This window comes from Budorcas taxicolor, chromosome 6, assembly GCF_023091745.1.
Source record: "Budorcas taxicolor isolate Tak-1 chromosome 6, Takin1.1, whole genome shotgun sequence".
In the NCBI taxonomy this organism is placed as follows: domain Eukaryota; kingdom Metazoa; phylum Chordata; class Mammalia; order Artiodactyla; family Bovidae; genus Budorcas; species Budorcas taxicolor.
Window position 1 is genome coordinate 25,090,027 of NC_068915.1, and position 21,660 is coordinate 25,111,686.

Consider the following 21,660-nt stretch of genomic DNA (forward strand, 5'->3'; position numbering starts at 1 on the left):
TTTATCCTTCCTACACTTTCTTAAATGCCACACCGCGTTACTAAATATTACTCAGTCTTCCTTCAAGATTTTACATCCTTGTCTTGGTTTCAGTGTTACATGGTTTTAGGGTTTATACCTAAATGACATACATCAGCTTTATGACATACATCAGTCTTCTCACAAAAATTTTCTTTTATGATTTGGCTTTTACTCCATGCTAAATTAGTACCTTAAAATTGAGGAACACTGTATTTTCCCCTTCTCAGAAACAGTGATGGGTTTCTCAGTGCTGCAGAGTAAAGTGTGCTTTCTTTCCCCAGGATTTAGGTTGTTGCCTTACTATAACAGTTAAGATCCATTTCAGCAAGTAATAGGCAATCTAAAATTAAAGTAGGGACTTCCCTGGCGGCCCAGTAGCTAAGACTCTGCTCTCCCAATGCAGGGGGCCTAGGTAGGTTTCAGGCTTGCATTGTGGCTTTTTACTTTCATGTCCAAGGAAGACGGTGTGGTAGACAGGGGAAAAGATTTAGGAATCAAAGATACTTTATTTCATCCTTCCCCACATCCAATGTAGAGGACACCATCATTATCATCTGCTGCTATGTGATAAACACATGTTGGAGCATACATTGCATACCTTCTCCTTTAATCTTTCAACAACTACCTGAGAATAGGTGTTACTGTACTCTTTTCATAGAAGAGAAACTTGAAGCTCCAAAAAGTAACTAAGATGACACACTGAGAAGGAAGCAGAGCAGAGTTCTCGTCTTCTTGCTCCAGAGCACATTCTCTTAACCACTGTTCAGTGAGGCAACAGTGAATTCCTTTAGCTGGATCTCATAGCAAAGAGTACATATTATCCAAACTGGAAAAGGTATTAATGTCGGCTTCTAAAGTACATATCAGGAAGCCTCAGCAGGGCTCAGATTAACTATTACATCAGGTTTCACAGTTTTAAAATGTCATTGTAACAATTCCGTGGGAGAACTGATTAACTCTTGCTACTGATTACAATGTAAAAATTCCTCATTTGTAAGGGGAAGAAAATAACAAAACTCTCTGTCAAATTGTTGGGAACTTCTTCACTGGAACTTACTTATCTACCAGATATGGAAGGGTCCTCTAATTTGATAAAACCTTTCAAACTGAAACTCAAACTACAGTACTTAAGAATACATATATTAAAACTTTTGGACATCAGAAATATATTTAATATGTAATACACTATTAAATGCTATAAATATAAAAGACTTAGATCATTACTGTCTTCAAGCAGCTGGACATGTACACAGGTGTTATTAATCGATTAGTTGGACAACTAAGTAGCTGGCATTATGATAGTGCTGTGTGTACAGTACTATTTTTTAAGCCCATCATTTGCAGCTGATTACATGGACCATCTGTAGCTGTCCTTGAATCACGTTAGAAGTCACCCCACTGACATTTACAGAACATTTGTCATGTAGCAAACTGTTTAGCATAGAAAAGTTGACACAGAATAGCTTTGAGGTTTCATTAACTCAACTTTAGACACCAGGCTATAGGTACAACCCATTGATGTGTAATCTCCAGAAAGACACGGGTTATGATTTGATTAAAGAATATCGTCTCACTCCAAGCCCTCTAGGGGTAGACCGAAGTGTCTTTTCTGACCAGCAAGGGGGCTTTCATCACCGTTTTTCCCGTGAAAGTATCCCACTGGGGTGGAGGGGGGTGGTTAGGGCATTCAAAAATGGTGAGGAAAGACGAGGGAGTTAGAACTGAAAATGACGTGGGAGCAGTGGATCATGATCAGTCGGTGGCTCGAGACTCGCCCAGGGGGGGTTAGAAGACTGAAATCACTATCAAGACTGTGGTCAGGGAAGGAATTGGGGCTCCTCTCACTGGACGCGTTCGCGCCACCTGTCAGACTGAAAAAGCTGGGCGATGCTGAGGGTACCAGGGAAAAGAGTACCCCGGGCCTCGGAAGAAGGCTATGGACTGCTGGGTCTCTGCCTTCGAGGTGCTCATTTGGAAGGGGAGGGCAGGAAGTGGGGCGCGCTAGACCCCGCGGAGACTTCACGTGGTCTCTGGAATCAGGCTAGGAGACGAAGGCGAACGGGTGATGGTAGGGTGCGCGATACTGCGTGCCCCTCCCCTGAGCCTCTCAACTCCGCCTCTCGGACACGTGACCACAGCCGGGGCGGGGCGGGAGGGGCTCCCCTAGCTCCCGCAGCATAGCTCGCTCTGTTTCTTCCCTCCCGCCGCTGTGCCCTTCTTCTCCCCAGTTCCAATCCCTCCGCCCTCCCCCACCTCCTTCCGCATGCTCCAATAGGGATTCGAGCTGTGAAGCGCCCGCCCCTCCGCCCTTTTCTTCGCTTTCTCATTGGCTGAAGCTTCAAGGACGCGTCCCGAGGGCGGGGGGCAGCCATTGGTGGGATGAGCAATCCGAGTTCCCGGATGAGGGAACATTCTGCAGTATAAAGGGAGCGGGGAAGGCGGGAGACAGCGCAGTTTGAATCGCGGTGCGACGAAGGAGTAGGCGGTTGGTTTTCGCTGGGTGTCTGACTAGTCCTTTCTCTGCCTTGCTTGTTTGAGCTTCAGCAGAATTCGAAATGGTAAACTTGGTGGAGACGCTCGAAGACTCCGCGGGTTTTTGCCGGCGGGAGAAAAGCCCGTTACACACGGAGATGGGGGTGAAGCGGCGACGGTTGGGAACGCGCGGAGACAGGATTTGGAAGAGCAAGGGGAGGTGTTTTGTCGGCGGCGAGCGGAGCAGCCTCGGATCTCGCGGCGGGCGGTGACGGTTGGGTGGCGCGCGCAGCGCCGCTGGGGGCCGGCGGGCGGCGAGCGGGCGGACCGAGGCGCGCGGCCGCGCCGAGCGCGCGGCGGGGGACGGGCGGGCGGGGTCGCCCTTGCGGCGCGCCGCGGGCCGGAGACCCCGGCTGGGCACGGGGCCGCGCTCGCGCCCGAGCCGCGGCGCGGTGGGGGAAGGGCGCGCTGCTCTGGTAATCCTATATTCTGCGTTCCTCCTTCGCTCGCGGGCGTGTGCGCGCCGCAGGCTGGCGGTAAGGCTGGGAAGGACTCCGGAAAGGCCAAGACAAAGGCGGTTTCCCGCTCGCAGAGAGCCGGTTTGCAGGTCAGTGGTTGTTCGTGCATTCTGGGAATCGTGGCGTTTTTCTTTCCTTTTCCTCTCTTGTTTATCATCGCTCTAGATGAGCGTTTCGTCTTTGCGTGGGTGATAGTGTCGCGACTTGGTTTACCGATGCAATAAATATCGGGAGCGGTGGCGATCACGTGTGTCCGTGGTGGGGCGCGTTGCTGCACCGGCGTCCATGACCCTGCCTTTGGCGCGCGTATAATTAATTATCTTTGGCTCGTCTATCTTTGTGCATTTATGTTTGTGTATGCTAAAAACGAAGTTCCCAGTGGGCCGTATTCATCGACACCTGAAATCTAGGACGACTAGCCATGGACGTGTGGGCGCGACTGCCGCTGTGTACAGCGCAGCCATCCTGGAGTACCTCACCGCAGAGGTAAATGGGTGTACGCCTATAATCTGGAAAAGGTTGGGAGGGGGTGGGGGGAGGCGGCGAGAGGGAAGGAGGAAAGTGATGCAAGAAAACTCCCAGGCTCTGAACGCAGCGAGAAGCTTCCGACAACGCTAGAGGGGGCTGGTGATCATGATGGGGATCCTCCTGAGCTTGACTTTGCGGCCTTAGGAAATAAAATTGCGTGCCCTCTTTATGGCTTTTGCTTATCTTGCCATTCAGGTAGTGGGGGAGATGACAGTTGGTAGATATACCTTCATCATGAAGGTTTGATTCGTGTCTGGATCTTGACATTAATGAAAGTTGGAAGGAGATTGATTGCATTCTGCCTTCTAGGTACTTGAATTGGCAGGAAATGCATCGAAAGACTTGAAGGTAAAGCGTATTACCCCTCGTCACTTGCAACTTGCTATTCGTGGAGATGAAGAATTGGACTCTCTCATCAAGGCTACAATTGCTGGTGGTGGTATGTAAATATTAACTTATTAATTTCTCTAGAGAAAAGAATTTGCTTTTAAATTTCCCTCTAGTAATTTTCAGTCTAAAAGAGGACAGTGTATTTTCATTGATCTGTAGTATGGTTGCATCATGAAATTTGATTTCTCTATGTATTTCTGAATTTTTACTCTGCACTTACATTGAAAGACATCTTCCAAGTTGAACATTAAACTCTTGGTTTTAAAGTAGTATGTTATTTTATCCCTTTTCTAGGTGTCATTCCACACATCCACAAATCTCTGATTGGAAAGAAAGGACAACAGAAGACTGTCTAAAGGATGCCTGGATTCCTTATTATCTCAGGACTCTAAATACTCTAACAGCTGTCCAGTGTTGGTGATTCCAGTGGACTGTATCTCTGTGAAAAACACAATTTTGCCTTTTTGTAATTCTATTTGAGAAAGTTGGAAGTTTAATTAGCTTTCCAACCAACCAAATTTCTGCATTTGAGTCTTAACCATATTTAAGTGTTACTGTGGCTTCAAAGAAGCTATTGATTCTGAAGTAGTGGGTTTTGATTGAGTTGACTGTTTTTAAAAAACTGTTTGGATTTTAATTGTGATGCAGAAGTTATAGTAACAAACATTTGGTTTTGTACAGACATTATTTCCACTCTGATGGATAAGCTCAATAAAGGTCATATCCCAAACTAGTTGTGTATAAAATTTGCTTGATTATAGTAGGAACAGCTTTGTTTTGAATAGGTATCTTAGCTAGCAATAACTTAAGCACATTTCTTCCCTTGAAATTACTGTTAATTCTGTCTGTAGATCAACAAAGTTAAAAGGCCCAAGTATTTTTTTTTAAATACATTGTAATGAACTATTAAAAGATTTTAAAACTTCAGCACAAGTTGATGTTTTTTAGGCTAAGTTTAACCATCTGAGTTCATCAGCTTTGTTTGCTGTTTGTGATAGCAGCAAGCACTACACCAGAGCACTGTGGGGACTTGGGTGGGGTTGGGGAGCAGAGGCCAGGTAGGAAGGTCCTGTATGTAGCTACCTACACAGTCCAAACTTTTCAGTTTAGACTGATGATGTTTGCAGTGTGCCACACGCTCTTTTGAAGGTTACTTGCATTAAATTGTTCAGTATATGGTAACATCTTTGGGGAACATACTATTCACATTTAACAGAGAAGAATCAAGATTTCTTTGAAAGTCCCGAGTTACCATATTTGCTGCTATGGCAGACAATATCTTTAGTGAACAATGTGTGAAAGTAGTTACTTTGTAATTAGGTTAAGTGGATCATTTTGACACTTTCTGGCAACTTCTTAATACCAAGCAAAAGGTGGGCCCTTTGCCTCCACTGAGGATACCAACATGGCAATTATTTCACAAGGGTGATGATTAAAATTAGGTATACGAAGTTTACCTATATGAGGTAATACATTGCCAAAGAACTGATTCCTGTCCTGTTTTGGTCATGGTTACTAGCGTTTTGGTTTTCACCAGAATAAGTGCAAACTACAAATTAAGTGTTTGTACTTGGGATGTACTGAGACAGTTTAATGGCACTGAGTCAGAAAAAGAGTATGAATGAAATAAGGCAATGAAAGGAATTAGGGTCAAAGGACACCCTACTGGGCTCCTGAACAGCTGTGCCGGAAGCGGTGCCCAGGGACTGGCAGCCCAGTCCTCAACTGACCGAATTCTCCCTAGTCTGACCTAGGCTGAAGGGGGTCGGGGGTGGGGCCTTCGATCCCTGGGGATTTTCCTGAAAACGAATGTCCCCACCTCCACTCGTCGGCCGGTCGCCAGGAAGGCGGGCTGCCGCCTTCGCGGGCCGCGCAGGGGGTTGGAGGGCACCGCGTTGCTGAGGCTGGCGGCTGGGTCCACGCCGCGACGGAACCCCTTCAGGGGAGCCCCTCCGGCGGCCAGCCGGCCTGGTATCGCCCGCACGCCCCCCTCACCCTCCAGGTCGGTGGGCCCCGAGCCTGTCCGCGCCGGCAAGGATCAGCGAGCCGGTTCTGACGGCCCGGCGGTGGAGCCCAGCCCAGAGGCCAGAGGGATGCGGCTCGCGCCGTAGCGACCCGCGGGGGGCGGGGAGGCCGCCGTGAGGAGGCGGAGCTGCCAGCCCGCCAGTGCGCCCGGGCCCCGCCGCCGCGGTCGCCTGCGCTCCTCCCCGCTCGCCTTCTCACGCCCCCAGCCCCGGCCGGCCTTGCCTCCTCAGCGGCAGCGGCGGCGGCTTCCGCCCCTCGTTGCTGAGCTCCCGCAGGAAACGGAAGAAGGCGCAAGCCATGGAGGGGAACCGGGATGAGGCGGAGAAATGTGTCGAGATCGCCCGGGAGGCCCTGAACGCCGGCAACCGCGAGAAGGCCCAGCGCTTCCTTCAGAAGGCCGAGAAGCTCTACCCACTGCCCTCGGCCCGCGGTGAGGCCCTCGGTCCCTTTCCTCCCCGCCCTGTCCCCGGGCCGCCGCGCAGCCCGCCCCCGCCCCCACCCTCGCCCTCATGGAGCCGCGGAGCCCCCCACCCGCCGGACCCCGCCGGTCGGACCCCCAGAACGCTCCTCGCCGACACACCCCCGCTCGGGCCCTGAACATCCGGGCCGGGCCGGCCGTGGGCTCCCCGAGACTCCCTCCTCACCGGCCTACCTGCGAGATGCCGGCTCTGAGCCACCCGGCTAGAGTTGCCGGTTCCCCTATCGGTTTTCATGAATGTCCAGCTGTCATTCTCCCAGGAGATTCATCTGGTCCTGCCTTACCAGATGGGGCTTTATATCTGGATGTGTGGTTGTGTGACCCCCTCCCTCCTCATCCTCATCCTCGATTAAGGCCTAGGTCCCTAGTGAAGTGAGAGGAACAGGGAACTCAGTGGTTAATATACAGGTCCCTGGTTCCACCGCCTCTGGGGTGGAAAACGCCGTTCCCAAAGCAAACATTTTCGAACACCTGAGATGACATTGCTTTTCCCTAGGAGAGAGTTCTTTAGAAGAGAGGACCACAAGAATGATAAGAGTCAGTGAGGGTTTGCTAAATAGTGTCCGATTTGATAGCACCATAATTATCGACAAATGAGGCACATCTTTAGGAACAGAGCTCTGGACTTCCATTAGTCGAAATCCTGCTCTTCTCTTGCTCTTCAGGCTCTAAAGTAATTATAGCCAGCACTTCGTGAGTGCTTGTGAAGTACCTACTGTTTAATATGACTTATTTCGTTTATTCCTCAGATCGATCCTAGAATTCATTTGACCAGGCTCACTCTTATGGAAACAGACCTTTTGATGAGTGAATGAATGAATGAGTGAATGAATGAAAATATCTTACCCAAGGTCACACAGTAATTTGTAGCAAAGTCAGAATAGTATTTGAGCTCTCCAGCTTCAAAAGGCCCTTAACCACGACATTCCATTATCTGGTCCATAGGATACAGTTTCACTTGAGGTTCAGGATATTTCCACATTAAGAAGAAAATTAGCAATAAGTCAGTAAGACTGTGGGGTTACCTGTTTTATATTGTTGTTTCCTTAGTTTTTTTCTACTTATTGAAGTCCTTGAATTTCTTTACTTTTCTTTGTCCTTTTAATTTCCCAGCTGTTGAGGAAAAGGAAAGAGGGAAATGAAAGAAAATAAGTGATTTTTTTTCTTAATGTGGCAAAAACAGAAGCTTACCAACTTAACCATTTTTAAGTGTACAATTCCATAACGTTAAGCATTTTCACACTGTGGTACAAAAGATCTACAGAATTTTTTGTCTTAACAAAACTAAAACTTTATGCCAATTAAACAATTTCCTGTTTCCCCTTTCCACCCAGCCCCTCGTAACCACCACTGTACTCTCTTAAAAATATGGCTACTTTGGATACTTATTATATAGTAAGTGGAATTATTTAGTGATTTGCCTTTTTTTCACTGGCTTATTTAATTTAGCACAATGTCCCTGAAGTTTTTTCATGTTGTAGCATAAATATGATAGTTCCTTTTTGAAGGCTTCATAGTATTCCATTGTGTGCATATACCACATTTTCAATATCCATTCACCATCTAGGAATAGATTGTATTGATAGTTTCCATATCTTGGAAACTATCACAGTCTATATTGTAAATAAGGCTGTAAGAACATGGTTGTACAAATACCTCTTTGTGATCCTGCTTTAATTGGTTTTGATATATACCCAGAAATGGGATTGCTGGATCATATTGGTAATTTTATTTTCACATTTTTTGAGGAATTGCCATACCATTTTCTGTAAGAGTTACACAATTTTACATTCCTACTAACAGTGGGCAAGAGTTCTTGTTTCTCCACATCCTCATCAACACTTGTCATTTTCTGTTTGATTCTTTGTTGGTTTTTGACAGTACCCATCCTGGCAAGTGTGAGGTGATATCTTATTGTGGTTTTGATTTGCATTTCTCTCAAGATTAGTGATATTGAGGATCCTTTTATTTGCTCGTTGGCCATTTTTATATCATTTTTTGAGAAATATTCAAGTCCTTTACCCATTTTTAAATTAGGTTATTTTTAGTTGTTGAGTTATGCCGGTGTGGTAAATCGCTTCAGTCTTGTCTGACTCTTCATGACCCTATGGACGATAGCCTGCCAGGCTTCTCTGTCCATGGGATTCTGCAGGTAAGATTACTGGAGTGGGTTGCCATGCCCTCCTCCAGGGAATCTTCCCAACCCAGAGATTGAACCCACATCTGTTACATCTGCATTAGCAGGCGGGTTTTTTTTTTTTTTTACCACTCATGCCACCTAGGAAACTTACCAGATGTCTGATTTGAAGATTTTTTTTTCTCCCATTCTGTAGGTTGTCTTTTATTCTGTCGTTTCCTTTGATACACGGGAGTTTTTTCCTTTTGATATAGGCCCATTTGTCTATTTTTTCTTTTATTGCCTATGCTTTTGGTTTCATTAGAGCTTCCCTGGTGCCTCAGATGGTAAAGCGTCTGTCTGCAATGCTGTAGACCTGGGTTTGATCCCTGGGTTGGGAAAATTCCCCTAGAGAAGGAAATGGCAACCCATTCTGGTACTTTTGCCTGGAAAATTCAATGGATGGAGGTCCATGGGGTCGCAGAGTCAGACAGACTGAGCGACTTCACTTCACTTTGGTTTCATATTCAAGAAATCATTGCCAAGAGTTAAAACTTTTTGAATTTTTCTACTTATGAAGGCATAATTTCATTTAGTCATTATATAGTCTTAGGGGGTGCTTCCCAGGTGGCACTAGTGGTAAAGAACCCACCTGCCAGTGCTGGAGATGAAATAGATACATGTTCAGTCCCTAGATTGGGAAGATTCTGTGGAGGAGGGCAAGGCAACCCATTCCAGTCTTCTTGCCTGGAGAATCTCATGGACAGAGGGGCCTGGCGGGCTACTATCTATAGGGTTGCAAAGAATCGGACATGACTGAAGTGTCTTAGCACACATGCATGTAACCACTCCAGACGGAATAACTTGGCTTTTGAAGCCTCACCTGTAACGCACTTGTAACCTTAATCTTGGGCAAGTTAGATAACCTATCTAGCTTGTAGCTTTTCTGTCTGCAAAATAGGACAGTAATGTACCCATTTCATAGGGGTGGCATGAGGATTAAATGAATTAATACATGGGAAGCATTTAATAGTGCTTGAAAATTTGGTGTCATTTCCATTTAACAAGTGTGAGACAACTTTTAAACCTGTAGTCTGTAATTCTTCTATGAAACAAGCAATTTGAATCAATCTACTAAAGATACTGTAAGATATCAAAGCACAATACAGCTGTTGCTTTTAAAGACATGAACATTGGAAAAATTAAGACAGGAAGAGTGAAAGTTAATAGTACAATGTATTGTAGGGCAACATGTGATTATGACATAAAGTGATTAGCTACAGTTGTGGTGTAGTCTGAAGACCTTATTCAGATATGGACTTTGCCTCTGACAGATCTGAGTTACTCTGACAGGGATGAGTTACTTATCATTGCCAAGCCTTGTTTAGTTATGTATAACATAAGGATTTCATTACAGGGTTGATGTTAGGTGAAATAGATCATGTGCAAATACTTAACAAAGTGTATTTTACATAGAATGTTCTCAGATGTATACTGGAATAATTTAAGAATCCAGAGGAGGAGGAAAAGATCTAGAACACTTGTATAAGCTCCTGATAAAATATTTAGTGTAGAAGGGAATTGAAGCTATTGTTTAAAATTAAATTAAAATTTTTTATCCCTGAATTTCATGTATTCTAGACCACTTTCACATCTTTATAACTTAGAGCTTTGGTTAAAAATATTCCTCTTGGATGTATTTTCATGCTAAGGTAGGCAAAATAAAACATTGCATTTTGATTTCTCTTATTTTTATATAGTGAATGCAAAAATGTGAGACTAAATTCTAGCTAAATTCCAGAGCTTTTGTCCCCTTTACAATTTTATTCTTGCTAGGTAAGGAATCTGATTGATAAACCACTTAAAAAAATTGGCAAGAGTTTTCCTTAAGGAAAAACTGCATCTTCAAAAGAATCTAGGACATTGCTTGCTTTCTAAGTATTTAGTTGAAATATTATTTTACAGTTTATTTAAATGGGCTTCTAAGCAAATTTGATTTATAACTTTCAAATATTTTCATATTATGAGTTTGGTTTACATTTGAAAGGATTAATATATGTATATGATGCTACATAGGAAATATAAACTGGGAAAATATCAGCAAGAAGAAGTAAATTGCATTTTGATTTCTTAAACTTTATGTTTACTGGATTATTGATATGTTTTAGATTTTTACAGAGAGATACAGCCTTGCAGTTTTAATGCTTTACGTTGCTTTTTTTTTACATTGCTATTTTAATACTTTAGTGTTTAATTCTAATTGTCAGGCAGTTTGAAGTATAGATTTTTTTTCGGAGAAAAACATTTTAATTATTTTCAAGAGTTTCATAGTAATTTGAACCAAATGGCAGTCTACAGCTTCAAAAATGACCATCCTGTGTCTACTTTAATGAATAGATAACTTATATAATTTGCAGCCTCTATCTGTACAATAGCAAATTAAAATAGTCCTCTTTTTATTATTTCCTCTCAGGTGAGAGCTATATGTATAGATTTTTCTTCCTTTTTTTGCTACTTTATTTTAAAAAGTTCAAAGTTCTGTTCCCTTTACTGCTGCGGCTAAGTCGCTTCAATCGTGTCTGACTCTGTGCGACCTCATAGACGGCAGCCCACCAAGCTCCCCCGTCCCTGGGATTCTCCAGGCAAGAACACTGGAGTGGGTTGCCATTTACTTCTCCAATGTAGGAAAGTGAAAAGTGAAAGGGAAGTCGCTCAGTCGTATCTGACTCTTAGTGACCCCATGGACTGCAGCCTACCAGGCTCCTCCATCCATGGGATTTTCCAGGCAAGAGTACTGGAGTGGGGTGCCATTGCCTTCTCCTCTGTTCCCTTTAGTCTCACTTAAAATGATAAAACAGTTAAAACTGTCATTTCACATCTGGAGTATTATCCAGCCTATTCCTTTGAAGATAATACCATTTTCTTTCTGTTTCTGACTTAATCAAAATTTATTGATAAGTGTAAATTATACATTCAAAACATTATTTTGGTAGCACTAGTTAAATATTATAAAATTATTTCCACATTTTAGCTAATAACCAAACTGTTTCAAACATTATAGTTGAAGAAAGAATACTAAACTTAGTTTTGAACCTTAATTTAATGGTTTTATGTGTTTATATCCATAACTGTCTTTCTGAGCCTCAATTTTGATATCTGTAGGATGGGGATATATTTATTCAACAAATATTTACTGAATCTGTGCTTCCTTGTGGCAGGCACTATTCTCAGAACTAGGGAGTCAGTGATCAATAAGACAGTTCTTGTCCTCTTGGAGCTTACATTTTAGAGAAATGAAATAGGGAATCTCTGCTAGACACAAAAATGGTTCAGTTCCTATCATTCCCTTTTCCTTTGCTGAGCCACAGTTTTCTCATCTGTAATCTTCACAGGATTATTATGAGGTTAGTTTATTAAGTGCTATAAGAATTTCATGTATTAGTACAATGGCAAAAGTATTTGGATGATTCCTTGGAGTTGCTTATATAATAGTCTCTTTTCTGTCATTTTTTATTTACCTGTTTAACATAAAAAAATTGCCTTGTTAGGATGATCTCCATGGGAATCCAGGTACTCCTTCCATTCTTAGTTAATATGTAGTTCTCCCTGCTTTGCATTTATTGCTTGTATTATTTATGTATATAGCACTTCCTCTCCTAGATTAAAAACTGTTCTTCTGTCAGGAACTATTTTAATGTTATCATCTTTTCTACTCTTGTGGTATCTACCAGTCTTTTGCATATACTTGTGGCATCTATAAATCCTGGTTTTCTGGAATGATACCCGTTTAGGTAGTTTTATCTCTTATCAGTGAAGACAATTTGTTCATAAATAAATGAAAAAGTTATAGCGGTAAGGCTTTTTGTGATAATATATTCACAAATGAAATTTTCCCACAACAGACAAGTATGGGAAAATGTATATAAGGGTTGTCATTGTAGCAAAAATTTGAAAAGAGTCCATCATTGGGAATTGATTAAATAAATTGAATTGCCTATATATACTGTGCACTTAAAAACGATGATATGCCTCAGTAATTTTCCATTCAGTGACCCACCTTACCATGCTTATTGACAATAAGTTTCCAGTCGTCTTTACTGAATTCAGAGTTCAGCCTGCTGTCACTCCCCTATTGCAATAGTCCTGAATAAGGTCTTAAAAAATAAAGATGATGTGCACCTAGATTTATCGCTATAAAATGATATATGTTGAATTATAAACCTATTAAGGGCAGGCTACCAACATATGTAGATTATTCTCGTTTTGTTTCAAAATATGTAAAAAGCTAGACAGGTAGCCAATTAGAGTAGCTAGAGTTAAATATATCACAGTGGTTGAGTGATTTTTTTTTCTTGTGTGTGATTTATAGGAGATCTTTACTTTGTTATCTTTTTTTAATGAACTGAACAACATTACTTTTATAATCACACAAATAAAAGCTATTTTCAGTTTGCCTGGAATGAAAAATCTGTTTTCCAAATCATATATTCTTATTTTAGGTTTTGTTAGTGATGAGTATTATATATAATAGATGTGCAGCAGAACCTTATGAAATAAAAATAGATCTTGGTTATTCACTTTTGGATTATCCACATAAATATTTTTAATACTATGTTTATTTTTTCCCTGGTCCTTAATATGGGATATGTGTAAATTAAGTACAGATTACATTAAAACCATACAGATGACATTAATTAAGACATACAAGCAAAGCTATATGTCTGGAAAGTGAACATACAAAATAAGGTTGGACAGTTTTAAAACCAAAAGTAATCTGGTTTATAAGCAGATATCTTATATCGGTCCAACTAATGTTTGTAATACTGCACATTATTATAAATGTGATCTCATATAATAGCTAAGACAGGTAATAGATCAGAAAAAGGTTGTGAGTTCCAAATTCTGGCAGTACTTGAACTGAACCACATTACCTTCTCAGGCATTGGTTCCAATGATTGTTAATATAGAAAACCTTGCTGATTCCATTTTTAAGATGATAAAACTGGATATTGGGACACAGAGGTAATGGAACTTGTTCAAATTTTCACTGTTTGGAGCCAAAATGCTTGGTGTGAGTGCACATATATGCATAGCCATTGTTAAGCAGAACCGCTAGGCATTGTAGAAAGATGTTCAGTGTCATAATAACTTGAAAATTTAAAACAACTATATGATCTTGCTTTAGCAATATCCAGCATCTAGCTGTTAGCATGGAATATGTCCAGAAAAACTGAGAGAATGTGTTTGTGCAAAGAATGAAAGGGAATGTACAGATAACTTCTAACTAGCATGCATAGGGACTTTGTGGCCACCTGTAAATATAAATACATATAACCACTTTCTCATCTGGCTTCACAATTTTTTCAAAGTAATTTCTTCCTTTTAGGCTGAAATACTTCTATAAAGAGACACTTTCCCCTCACCTATCTTAGGGTTACACAGTGGTACAGTTCATATAGGAAAGGCAAGATATGATAAGTGCTTGACTGCTTTTATCAGTTTTCATGAAAAGGAATTGACTCCTGTTTTCCAAAAGCAGATAATATTATTTTTTAGATGTGGCCAGTGGAACCTCTTTAGGTTACCTCCTAAGTTTCATAGACACATTCCTAATAATCTTTAATAATTTTATTTTTCTTTGGTATGACAGAAAGTTTCAGGTTTCTCTTATACATTCCCTGTACTAGATCTTGAATCAACCGTATCTCCAATAAGCCCTGGTTTCTTTTAGTGGAAAATGCTGTTTTAGTATCATAGTCTGGTACTAACGATGCTGTGGTTAATAGATTGTTCATTGTTTCTGGGCCTTTTCAGTGTACAGACTAGGGTTTTTGTTTTTTTTTTAAGTTAAAACAGCTTATACATTTATACTAGTAAGTGAAGTTTAAATTAAGTATTTTGGGGTCTTTAAACTTTTCTTGCATATATTTCTATCTTTTTGCTTCTACAGTAGTAATCCTGGTTTTCAAGGCCATGGCAAATGGTAGAATATGTCATGTTTATTTATTTGCTTTATGCCACATGATATATGTAATAGTTTCAGAGTAACATTACCAGTACTACCTCACTTGTAAAATTACTGAAAACAGTTAAATTTTCTTTGCATATACTTTCTCCGTTTTCCCTCTTCATTTTAGCTTTTTGAAAATTCTGAAATACTTTGAAGCTTATAGGAAAGTCTTAAAAATAGTGTACACTTCCTATATACATTTCACTCAGTGCTTCCTATTTGATAATATTTTACTGCATTTGCTTTATCATGCCCTTTTTTCCTCCCTGCTATCTCTCTTCCACCCCCACAGGTATACAGTTTGTTCTTATATTTTTTCCAGAACCAATCAAGAGTAAGTTATAGACATGATATCCTATTACACCTAAGTAATTCAGTGTATGTTTTTTAAGATAAGGACACTCATACATAACAACAGTATAGCTGTCAGAGTCATGAAATTAACGTAAGTACCTCATTCAGATTCTGCCAGATCTCCCTGTTTCATTGCATTTATTTGGCATATTTTGTTATCTAGATACCATCTTTTCTCTTTTCCTTTTTTAATTTTTGTTTTATATTGGAGTATAGTTAATTAACAACTTTGTGTTGGTTTTAGGTGTATAGCAAGGTGATTCAGTTATACATGTATCCATTTATTAAATTCTTTTCCCATTTGCACAGAGAGATCCTTGTTGATTATCTGTTTTAAATAAAGCAGTGTATTTAACTCAAACTCCCAGTTTATCCCTCTCCCCTACTCTTCCCCCCCTCATTCCTTCTCTAAGTCTGCAAGTCTTTCTGTTTTGTAAGTAAGTATATTTGTATCATTTTTTTAAGATTGCACTTATAAGCGATATCATAAGATACTTAGCTTTCTCTGACTTACTGCACTTAGTATGATAATCTCAGGGTCCATTCATGTTGCTGCACATGGCATTATTTCACTCTTTTTAATGGCTTAGTAATACCCCATTGTGTATGTGTGCCACGTCTTCTGTACCCACTCGTCTGTTGATGGACTAGGTTGTTTCCATGTCTTGGCTATTGTAAACCGTGTATCAGGGAACACTGGGGTGTACATATCATTTTGAACCATTTTTTCTCTGGATATATGCTCAAGAGTGGAATTGCTGGTAGCTCTGTTTTTAGTTTCTTAAGGAATCTCCATACAGTTTTTCATAGTGGCTGTACCAGTTTGCATTCAGTCTCTTTTCTTTCTTGATCTTGTGTTTTTGATGAATGCAGGCCAGCTACTTTATAGATTTTCCCTCAATTTAGGTTTGGCTGACATTTCCTTATGGATTTTTGGCAGGCATACTATAGAAGTGATGTTGCATTCTTAGTGTGACGTATCAGGGAACGTGCTGATTTGGTCCTTACTGGTGAGGTTAACTTTGATCACTTGGTGAAGTTGGTGTTACCAGGTTTCTCTACTCTAAACTTACTTTTATTCCCCTCTTGTAGTTAATAAATATTTTGTGGGAAAATACTTTAAAACTCTGAATATCCTATTCTACAACAAACTTCCACCAGCTCCTTTTAACATCCAATGATGATTCTTTCCAGAATAAATTTCTGATGGTTGCCAAATGTTGGTTTTCTTATTCCATTATTCCTTCTACAGTTTATTAGTTGACATTCAACCATATCTATTAATATGGATTTATGGATTCTTATTTAATCTATTATTATCACTGTTCATTTTGATGTTCAGATTGCCTCAGATTTAATCGTAGGAGCCCCTTCAAGCTCCTGTGTCTATGACGTATCCTCATCATTCTTTGAATTTCTTTACTTTCAAACACGAAGTTTTCAAGCTCACTTTCTCTGCCCTGGGAATCAATTCTTTCCCCAGGAGTCCTGATTCTTTTTAGTGGATAATGATACTTGGAAACTAAGATATGGACACTTGATAAGCTCATTGCTACAAGTGTGTCATTGCCTCCAGATCCTCTTAATAGACAGAGCTAAGACATATATGTATGCATGACGCATGAATGTATGTTTATGTGTATCTGTGTCTTATATGCATTTGTGGATATACACATACCTATAGTAATTTACACTATATTAATTTCACAGTCTGTGCAAAGGTTCACATAACCTCCCTCTGAAGTCCATAGGATTCATTCTTGCCTTCTGCATTTTCATATTTGTAATTCCATTCTCTGACAGCCAAGAAATGTGGCTCTTGTTATCATCAGTTTACTTATTTGTTCATTTCCCCCTATATGTAATGAGTTGCCTTTTTGACCTCAGTGATACATTCCCTATCAAGCTCAGTCATGCTTTAGGCTTTGAGTGTTACCTTGGTCCCAATAAGTTGTCTTGGTCCAAGCCTCAGGTGCCAGATTTAAAAGCAAGAGAAGACAGTTTCTGGCCTCCCCACCCTCGCCACAGTTAAAGGAAAGACAGAGGAAGCCTACCACTTAAAAATTATCGAACCTATCTACAGTGTCAGAGCTCATTATCACTACATACTATGTACTCTTTTTTCGTTGTCATTCAGTCTTAATACAATAGGTCACTGTATATTTAGTGCTTACCATTGGTCCTTTTGTCCTTGTTTATCTATTTATTTTGAATTCCTAAAGCCTTTAGTAGATTTCTACGAAGGCCTTGTGGGAACTGTGTTCCCTAAGTTCTGGGGAATGTTGAAAACAGTTCATTTGTGGGTCTTAACACTTGAAGTTAGTGATGGATACAAAATCTTTGGCTCAAATTTTCTTTCTTTGGATATATAAGTATATTATTCTATTGTTTTATACAAGTGCTACTGATGAGCAAGGACTGACGATCCAATACTCTTTAAGCCATTTAATCTTTTTGGCTAGATCCCCAATTAATTTTACTAGAATATATCTTGATGTTGGTTTTTCTGGGTCAGTATTTTTAGATATGTAATTTGTCCTTTCATTATTTGGTTTCAGATATTTTTATTTTTATATCAGAAAAATTTTCTCCAGTTATTGTTATATTGGTTTTATTTCCTTTAATTTTCTTTTTCAGGACTCCTGTGTATGTTGGATCTTCTTTAACTATCTTCAGTATTTGCTATTTCTTTCTAATTTTTTGTCTTTTTCATTTAATTAAGACGTTTTCCTTCCTTTTTATGTTCTCTTTTACTTAGACAACATTATCTGTTGTGTTTATTAACTCTTTGTTTCTTCTAGTTTAGTTCTTTTTTGAATTGATTCTTCTTTTTATTACCGCCGCCCCCCCCCCCCCCCCCCCGCCCCCCGCCCGAAGTTTATCACTTAAGCAGTGGGTAGATAATTTGGGGGGTTGTTTTCATTCTAATTTATGTTGTTCTTCTGTATAATGTATAATTTTTAAGTCTTTTCAGCTTGTTTTGAAATAGTAGGTTATAGTGTTTACCTATTATGTTGGCAAGTATTTTTGGTGTGCTTTCTTTCATTGTGTTTGGACATCTGTCCTGTTTTCTTTTATCTTTTGTAACTCTGTATCAGAATTAACTTTTATCATTTTGTTTATTTTTAGGTGAAGTTAGCCTGTCAAATACACAGAGATCTCCAGTTTCTGTGTAGTGTTTGAAAATATGTCACCTTGATAAATAAGATCTCTTCACTCTCTCCTTCCTCACTTGACCTGAATTTTCTGTTTTCTTTTCTCCATTCCCCTAGCCTCTTCAGTTTGGATCTTGTTCCTAGAAATTTCTTCTTTGTGTGGCTTTGCTCTAGAGAAGAGCTTTGACTGATTAGTTTTAAGAGTTCTAGTGACTGGAGTACTCTATGCCCTTAAGACTTTATTGTAAATCCTTTCAATCACATGCTATTGTAGTGAGAAAAACCCATTTCTTTTTATTCCTTTTTCTCATTTTTGCCTGCTGTGTTTCATAGAGAGTCCTTGCTGGCTCTTTTGGAGTTATTTTGTTCTATGGGCTGGTAAAATGCCCTGTTACTGTCCTCCATATTTCCCCACACAGATACTAATACCCACATAGATCTTGCAACTGTTGGTGGTTTGTCCCAGCTTCTTGTATTTTGGGATTTTGTATATGATGTTTTGATTTTGTTATCTAATTGCTCTGATTTTATGAGATTTAAAATTTAAGCTTCTGCCTTCCCAGAATTTCCACAAAAGTTTTCATATTAGAAAGTTGTGAACCACTACCCCCTAGACCATGAGGGCTTCTACTCTCAAGGTCAATATGATTGCATTAACTGTGAACTATAGTTCTTGGGCTTAAGAGGGCAGATGAATGTGGTCTCAGCCGGTCCCAAGAACTGCTTCTTGTATTTGTATTGTTCTGTCCTAAGAAATGGAGCCATCTTAAAAATAAAATCAAAGAACTCAAATTGTCTGTTTAGTTTGCACATTGTAACTTATAAGGGCTGCATAAGGTAACCATGTTGAGTCAGTATTTTCATTTTTATTCCAGCACAGATATTTAATGGAAGAAAATGATTGAGTCATACATGTGAAATTAATAGGTATTTATGAAATATTTCCGAAAATTTTTATTAGCAAACTTCAAAATTAGAAATTTTTACTTTTGAGTTTTCGATTTTCAGAAGTATTTTTTTTAACCAGTAGAATAGAATAATTAGATATAAAAATGGGCTTTGTAAAATTGACTTAGAAATGCAACCCAATAGGAATACATCCTTTTTTAACTAACTTAACACTGTCATTGGAGAAGGCAATGGCACCCCCCTCCAGTACTCTTGCCTAGAAAATCCTATGGATGGAGGAGCCTGGTAGGCTGCAGTCCATGGGGTCATTAAGAGTCGGACACGACTGAGCGACTTCACTTTCACTTTTCACTCTCATGCGTTGGAGAAGGAAATGGCAACCCACTCCAGTGTTCTCGCCTGGAGAATCCCAGAGACGGGGAAGTCTGGTGGGCGGCCGTCTATGGGGTCACACAGAGTCAGTTGGACACGACTGAAGCGACTTAGCAATAGGAATAGCAATAGTTAAAAATAAACTCTATGTTATTATCTTGTTAAACTGCTAGATAGCTACCTAATTAAGAGCCTTTCTATACCGTCTACAACTAAATTGTTATAAAAACTAAATATCTTATGTCTTTGGTGATCTCTTGAATGCATGAGCTATGAAAAAGATTCAGAAGAAAGTTCTCTTATATGTTCAGTTCAGTTCAGTCACTCAGTTGTGTCCAAGTCTTTGCAACCCCATGAACTACAGCATGCCAGGCTTTCCTGTCCTTCACCAACTCTGGGAGCTTGCTCAAACGAATGTCCATCGAGTCAGTGATGCCATTCAACCATCTCATCCTCTATCGTCCCCTTCTCTCCTTCTTTCAGTCTTTTCCAGCCTCAGAATCTTTTCCAGTGAGTCAATTCTTCTCATCAGGTGGCCAAAGTATTGGAGTTTCAGCTTCAGCAACAGTCCTTCCAATGAATATTCAGGACTGATTTCCTTGAGGATTGTCTGGTTGGATCTCTTTGCAGTCCAAGGGACTCTCAAGAGTCTTCTCCATCACCACAATTCAAAAGCATCAATTCTTCGGCACTCAGCTTTCTTTATAGTCCAACTCTCATATCCATACATGACTACTGAAAAACCATAGCTTCGACTAGACAGATCGTTGTTGGTAAAGTAATCTCTGCTTTTTAATATGCTGTCTAGATTGGTCATAACTTTTCTTCCAAGGAGCAAGCGTCTTTGAATTTTATGGCTACAATCATCATCTGCAGTGATTTTGGAGCCCAAGAAAATAAAAGTCTGTCACTGGTTCCATTGTTTCCCCAACTATTTGCCATGAAGTGATGGGACCAGATGCCATGATCTTAGTTTTCTGAATGTTGAGTTTTAAGTCAACATTTTCTCTCACCTCTTTCACTTTCATCAAGAGGCTGTTTAGTTCTTCATCACTTTCTGCCATAAGGGTGGTGTCATCTGTGTATGTGAGGTTATTGATATTTCTCCCATCAATCTTGATTCCAGCTTCTGCTTCATCCAGTGTGGCATTTCACATGATGTACTCTGCATAGAAGTTAAATAAGCAGGGTGACAATATACAGACTTGACATACTACTTTCCCAATTTGGAACCAGTCTGTTCCATGTCTAGTTCTAACTGTTGCTTCTTGTCCTGCATACAGATTTCTCAGAAGGCAGGTAAGGTGGTCTAGTATTCCCATTTCTTTAAGAATTCTCCAGAGTTTGTTGTGATCCACACAGTCAAAGGCTTTAGTGTATTCAATGAAGCAGATGTTTTTCTGGAATATTGAAAATAATTACTGGTAGTTCTCTGGTGATCTACTGGTTAGGATTCAGCACTTTCATTACCATGACCTGGTTTCAGTACCTGGTCAGGGAGCTGAGACCCACAGGCTGTGTGGCAATGACTGCTGGATTTTTTTAATATCTATATAGCAGCTTTGGTGGTGGTGGTTTAGTCACTAAGTCATGTCTGACTCTTGCAACCCCATGGACTGTAGCCTGCCAGGGTCCTCTGTTCATGGGATTCTCCGGGCAAGAATACTGGAGTGGGTTGCCATTTCCTTCTCCAGGGGATCTTCCTGACCCAGGGATCAAACCTGGGTCTCCAGCATTGCAGGCAGACTCTTTACCGACTGAGCTACAAGGGAAGATATATAGTGCTTTATTGAGATGTAATTCACTTATCTCACAGCTCATTCAGAATATACCATTCAGTGGGTTCACAGAGTTGTGCAGCCATTGCAACCATTAATTTTAGAACATTTTCTTCATCACAGAAAGAAACCTCATACTCACTAGCAATCACTTCTTACTTCTCCCAAATTTCATCCTTCCCTCCCCAGTAGCCCTTGGCAACAACTGATCTTTCTGTCTCTAGATTTGCCTATTCTGTTCATTTCGTATAAATGGTATCATACAGTATATTGTCTGTTGTGACTGACTTTTTCCACTTAGTATGTTTTCAAGGTTCAGCTGTATTGCAGCATATATCAGTACTTCATTTTTTTTTTTGATTGTCATAGTATTCCATTGTATGGACCTGTCACATTTTATTCATCTACTCATCAGTTGATGGACATTTCAATTGTTTCCACTTTTTTCCTATTATAAACAATACTGTTATGAACATATGTGAACCAGTTTTTGTATACATGTATGTTTTCATTTCTCATGGTTATACACCGAGA

The 21,660-nt window shown here is 40.3% G+C and overlaps 2 protein-coding genes across 2 annotated transcripts in view; both read left to right on the top strand.

Annotated features, from left to right (window-relative positions):
- Window positions 1-2,407: 2,407 nt before the first annotated feature.
- On the top strand, window positions 2,408-4,829 carry LOC128049643 (histone H2A.Z). The gene is made up of 5 exons (XM_052641940.1): window positions 2,408-2,579; window positions 3,023-3,100; window positions 3,384-3,497; window positions 3,849-3,978; window positions 4,224-4,829. The coding sequence occupies exons 1-5, from the start codon at window positions 2,577-2,579 to the stop codon at window positions 4,283-4,285; spliced, it is 387 nt and encodes a 128-aa protein (XP_052497900.1). The 5' UTR covers window positions 2,408-2,576; the 3' UTR covers window positions 4,286-4,829.
- Window positions 4,830-6,243: 1,414 nt separating this feature from the next.
- DNAJB14 (DnaJ heat shock protein family (Hsp40) member B14) overlaps window positions 6,244-21,660 on the top strand; it is a 38,941-nt gene continuing 23,524 nt past the window's right edge. Inside the window, exon 1 of the mRNA XM_052642156.1 lies at window positions 6,244-6,384. Coding sequence (XP_052498116.1) covers window positions 6,252-6,384 — 133 coding nt within the window. The 5' untranslated portion in view covers window positions 6,244-6,251. The remainder of the gene's footprint in view (window positions 6,385-21,660) is intronic.

Coding starts and splice junctions, on each gene's coding strand:
- LOC128049643 (XM_052641940.1), top strand. Junction 3,101..3,383: donor CGCAGAGAGCCGGTTTGCAG/GTCAGTGGTTGT, acceptor CTAAAAACGAAG/TTCCCAGTGGGCCGTATTCA. Junction 3,498..3,848: donor TGGAGTACCTCACCGCAGAG/GTAAATGGGTGT, acceptor TCTGCCTTCTAG/GTACTTGAATTGGCAGGAAA.